The sequence below is a fragment of the Vespula pensylvanica genome, chromosome 10 (genome assembly GCF_014466175.1).
Source record: "Vespula pensylvanica isolate Volc-1 chromosome 10, ASM1446617v1, whole genome shotgun sequence".
NCBI lineage: Eukaryota > Metazoa > Arthropoda > Insecta > Hymenoptera > Vespidae > Vespula > Vespula pensylvanica.
The window spans coordinates 321,768-326,786 of NC_057694.1; the positions used below are offsets into that span (position 1 = coordinate 321,768).

General features: G+C 35.6%; 2 protein-coding genes across 2 annotated transcripts in view; one reads left to right on the forward strand and one right to left on the reverse strand.

Moving 5' to 3' along the window:
- The first annotated feature begins 247 nt into the window (after positions 1–247).
- LOC122632318 (F-box/LRR-repeat protein 15-like) overlaps positions 248–5,019 on the forward strand; it is an 8,024-nt gene continuing 3,252 nt past the window's right edge. Inside the window, exon 1 of the mRNA XM_043819002.1 lies at positions 248–335. Within this exon, the coding sequence (XP_043674937.1) occupies positions 306–335 (30 nt within the window). The 5' untranslated portion in view covers positions 248–305. The remainder of the gene's footprint in view (positions 336–5,019) is intronic.
- LOC122632317 (adenosine kinase 2) lies at positions 855–3,472 on the reverse strand. The gene is made up of 5 exons (XM_043818999.1): positions 2,990–3,472; positions 2,142–2,349; positions 1,758–2,033; positions 1,249–1,657; positions 855–1,160 (listed from the first exon to the last, which is right to left on the reverse strand). Exons 1-5 carry the CDS (start codon positions 3,004–3,006, stop codon positions 1,033–1,035), a joined length of 1,038 nt encoding a protein of 345 aa, XP_043674934.1. The 5' UTR covers positions 3,007–3,472; the 3' UTR covers positions 855–1,032.

A 5,019-nucleotide genomic window follows, 5' to 3' on the forward strand; every position in this document is an offset into this window, starting at 1 on the left:
AGAAAAGGTGGAAGAGGGGATCGAACTAATTCGTTGTTAACGATCACGATTCAAACGTCGATTCGTTCGTCGTTTTATACGTGTCCTCGTCGGTATTTAACTAAATCAATTTTCAGTATCGTACGCGATACTCTCTCCCCGTCTACTCTTCACCCGACCGACATTTTATTTTTTAATAAGAAAGGGGATGTTGGTATCAACGGCAAGTTGGTAATGCTGAATACACTGATTGGCGGTAGTCGATTATCTTTCATTCTAGAAACGAGCCAATTATCGTGCTTTGTCGCTCATTGTTGTAAAAACTTATGGATCTGTTGTGCGGGACTGTTAGGAACGTAAGTAGATTACGCTGATTGGCCCGTTTAGCGATGCTTAATTTCATCATTTTTAATCGCTTTTTTCGCTATGCTAGTCATAATAAACTTATCGATTGCTTCACGTAACGGTAATATTTGTTTCTTAACGTGAAGCCTCCTCACGTTCGATCTATCAATTATGTAAAGGAACGCGATCGATGATGTTGCCTCCTATTAAAATTCCTGAACTCGACGATGTACTTATGTATTTTTTAAAGACTAATCGACGGTACTTTGTGTTTCTTCGATCATGACTTGTAATTTAATTTCTAATTTATAGTCTCGTCCGTACTCCATTTCGATTCTTATCTGGAGCCATATACTCGTTCGAAATAAAACTGTCTTTGATATATTTTAGAAAATATCTCGTTATCTTTATAAGTGTAAATTATAGAAACTATTGACATTTATTACCCTTAGTGGCCTGTCATCGCATACCCATTAAACGGTATTTACGGATACATCGTGTACGTTCTAATGATTAGAAGCTTTAAAAGAGAAGTTTTAAAAAAATTTATTCGTCAATTACAAACGTATTAACATGAATAATCCTGATTTACCATTGCCATAAAAAGATCTTATATATTATAGTAATATAATGGGTAAAACGTTTGAAAAGTTATTAAGGTATTTATTTAAGTACTGGATTTACAATTACTAATAAATCTATGTTTGATCAAAGTTTAAAGTCAGGTTTGCCGTCGTAAGTACATCCAGAAGTTTGTACGATTTGCGTGGCAGCCCAAATACCACACTTTATACATATTTCTATGTCTTTTCCTTGAATCAGTTGTGCCAAAAAGCCTAAATATATCAAATAAATTAGTATTGTATAACATAACGGTCGAACGTACGTACAAATTGTTAAATATCCATATTTGACGTAATCTACCTCCTACGAATGCATCCCCAGCACCGTTAGTGTCTACTACGTTTTCTTCCGGGATTCTTGTAGTAGGATATTCTGTCGCTACGTTGTCCTTGACTAAAAGGATTGGTCCAGAACCCTGTGTAATTATGACGATCCTGTTCCTCCTTTCATTTATCTTCTCCATACGAGATATCTTTAACGCTATCTCCTTCCTGTCCGTCGTCTTAAAATCATGAACTTTCGCGAATACATCTGCCTCTGCTTCATTACCAAACAAAATATCTACGTAAGGAAGAACATCTTCTAACGGTTTTTTAAACAGATCGGGTATAAATGGAGCACTCAGATTCATCATGAACATTTTATTGTTTTCATATGCATGTTTAGCCACCGTTTGAATTACTTCCGGATTAACGGTTAAGAAAAATCCCTGCAATATCAAAATGAAAAATCAAAGTTTTCTTGTGTATAACCAATAAAAGAAAACAACATAAGATTGCAAGATGCGTAGAAAACGATCGTATACTTACAGAAATATAAATATATTCTGCGTTTTCTATAAGTTTCTTGTTTTCTGGTACTTCTATGTGCGACGACGAGAAACAATTCGCAGCTGCTAAATTGGCACATAAGGATCTTTCCTTTCCTGTGATAAGAACGGCACAAGTTCCGGTTGGTTCTTTATCCGTATATTGATAGCAAATATTTAAGCCATTCGTGAGAGCTCGTTCTTCCAATATTTTTGAATACTTGTCATTACCTACGCAACCCATGTAACTGGCAACTTTTGATTTCTCCAAGAACCACTAAAAAAATATAGATGCCGACTATAATAACGAATCAATGTTGTTATAGAAAATTGCCCCTGTATTTATTTTCCACAGAATATGAAAGCAATATTAAATTGAATTTACTTGTGTCACTCGCATTGTATTCTGTACAGAACCACCAGCAATAAAATTGGCATTATACAGATTGATTAACTCATCGTATAGAGATTTATGTTTTTCCTCCGCAAGAATAGCATCGTTGGCTTTTAAGTCATACTTCTCCAAAAAGTTTTTGTCTACTGTCGCAGATATGTCAAGCAGGGGATTTCCCATACCCAGAAGAAGACCTTCTCTGAAGCATTTGAGAAAATCTTTGGCACTTTCCGATACATTTTTCTATCGATCGCTTCATTCTCGGTCACTCGCAATATTTTCTGTCGAATTCACGATTTATGATAAGGTATACGAAAACATAAGCGTCTGAATGGACGAAAACTCCACATCGTGAATGAATAAAACAGCAATAGAGTTGTCATAAACAAAAACGATAACGATAAGAGATATAAAAAAAGAATAAAGGAACAATATTAACGAATAAACCTACGTACTGGAATGGCTAGATGCGGCCCTGTCGATTACATAACCTATACACCGTTCCTCTTTCGGAACGTTATACGATCGAAGATTCGTGAACTGATTGGTCAGAGTGCGTGCTACACACCGTCGCTAGAGTAATCATCCGAATGGCGAGACAAGGAACGCGAAAACGGACGTTTCATCATCCCATGTAGAACGCGGTTTCGTTTCGTTTCGTTTCGTTTCGTTCGAAGTACACGAATGTTCGCAATTCGTCACGCGTGGACGAACTTAACCTCATCTTGACCGAAGGTTGAACGAAACATAACCTCTTTAAAACGATGTTCGGGCGATAACTTTTGTAATTACGAGTGACCGAGAAAATAAGAAAATAAAAGCAAAAAAAAAAATCGTACCGTAAATTTTCTGCCATTGGCGAAGTACACGATTTCTTACGGGAATAAATGGATTTCCGAAGACACACTGCGAGTGTACTGGCGACTGTGCGCCACCGATGATGTGTGTGTGTGTGTGTGTGTGTATGTGTGCGTGCGTGACTCGTCGGATAGCGTATCCTTACGTCAGAGCGCGTGGCTCAATGAAACGGATAACCGTTGTAAGCTAAATGTAGGTAGGCACAATCGTTTAAAAAAAGATGCTACTTCATGTCGGGGCCACGCGTTATCTTTATGGTTCATCGGAGCTTGATAAAATTAGACGTAAAATCTTTTAAGGAGAAAGTTTTTCCATTGTCAATAAAAATCGTTATCAAATTCTTACATTTTATCGACCTCGTTCTAAAATATTTATTGCGGATCTCGATCGTTTAAAATAATGTTGGAAGGGGAAGTATTTGAAATTCTTAAAATAACTACTTCGCCAGTAGTTATTTCAAATTATGTAATCATAACTTACGGAGAATTTTTATCTCGTGCGTTGTTTCTCGAATGATTTTCAATCTACTTCGCGTCCGAAGTATGACACAGTGTTTCATCTTGCGTAATTCAATCGACTATTAACGAAGAGGAAAACATTTATGCGAGAATAGAATCTATCCGCTTATGTATCGCATTAATCCGTTATTTCGTAAAACGAATATATCGTATATAAAATTGTACTTTACCAATTTACATCACGCTTTTATTACGTCACGTTAAATGTTGCAATTTACAACATCAACGATTATTTGCGAGATAACGCTGCACACATCATCCGTCATGTGTTCCTTCGGTAATCTTGCATTTCAGTTTTATCATTTTCCAAATCGTGAAATAAAATTCAATATACTCAACTTTCACTTTCACAAATTTATTACAACTAATTTTCTTCATTTTTATCGTGATATCGATAAAAAGGGAATAGAGATTGGAGAATACAAGGAAGAGAAATCGGAAGTCTTTTTATAATATTCAATTGATTTTTATAATTTCTTAAGGCAACTATATATGTCTAAGAAGAAGAAAAAAAAAAAAAAGAAAGAAAAAACACTTAAATAAATGACATTCACGTTACGTTGATACAAGATAACTCGCGTTATCTTTTGAGTAATGATTATAAATTTCACTTTAGAATCTTGTTTTCTTACCTGTCTACCTCTACTTACCACAAAATATATTTATTTAATTAGTGCGATTTTTGTTTCGTCACGGTTGATCCAAAAAAAAAAAAAAAGAGAAAAAAAAATCAGAATACAAAATGCTTTCAAAACATTCGTATCGATGGAACGCATTTTATCGCGTGTTTGTCAACACACGTATCAAAAATATCAACAACGCTTCGTAAGACTCGTGGAATCGAGGAAAATGGAGTATTTGGGAGAGAAACTGAATGGGAAAAAGTTTAACAGTGTAGACGAGAGACAGAAAGAGAAAGAGAGAGAGAGAGAGAGAGAGAGAGAGAGAGAGAGAGAGAGAGAGAGAGAGAGAGAGAGAGAACGAGAAATGAAAAATAATATAAAAAAAAAATATTATTTTTATAATAACTATCTGTAGAAAACTTACAAATATTATATAAAGACAAATCTCATCGTTCCTACTTACGATACTTTCGTGGTTAGTATAAAAATAGAAGGATAAGAAAAAAAGTATAAATATTTATTATTAGGGAAGAGATGGAGATGAGTAAAGAGAGAGACGGAGGAAGGGAAGAATGGAGAGAGAGAGAGAGAGGATTTGTTGAATGTCAAAAGGAAGATCAGTATTATTCTCGTTATCAGTTAATTTTTAGAAAATACAGAGAGTCGTGCGCGTGTGCATGCACATATATATATATATATATACACATGTATATATACTCCTCCCCTCTCTCTCTGTCGGTGTGTGCACCTGCGCTCGATGTGTCCAAGGTGAGCCATCTTACACGTAGTAGGAAGAGATTCGAGATATATTGCTCGCACTCGCTCTCTCTCTCTCTCTCTCTCTCTCTCTCTCTCTCTCTCTCTCTCTCT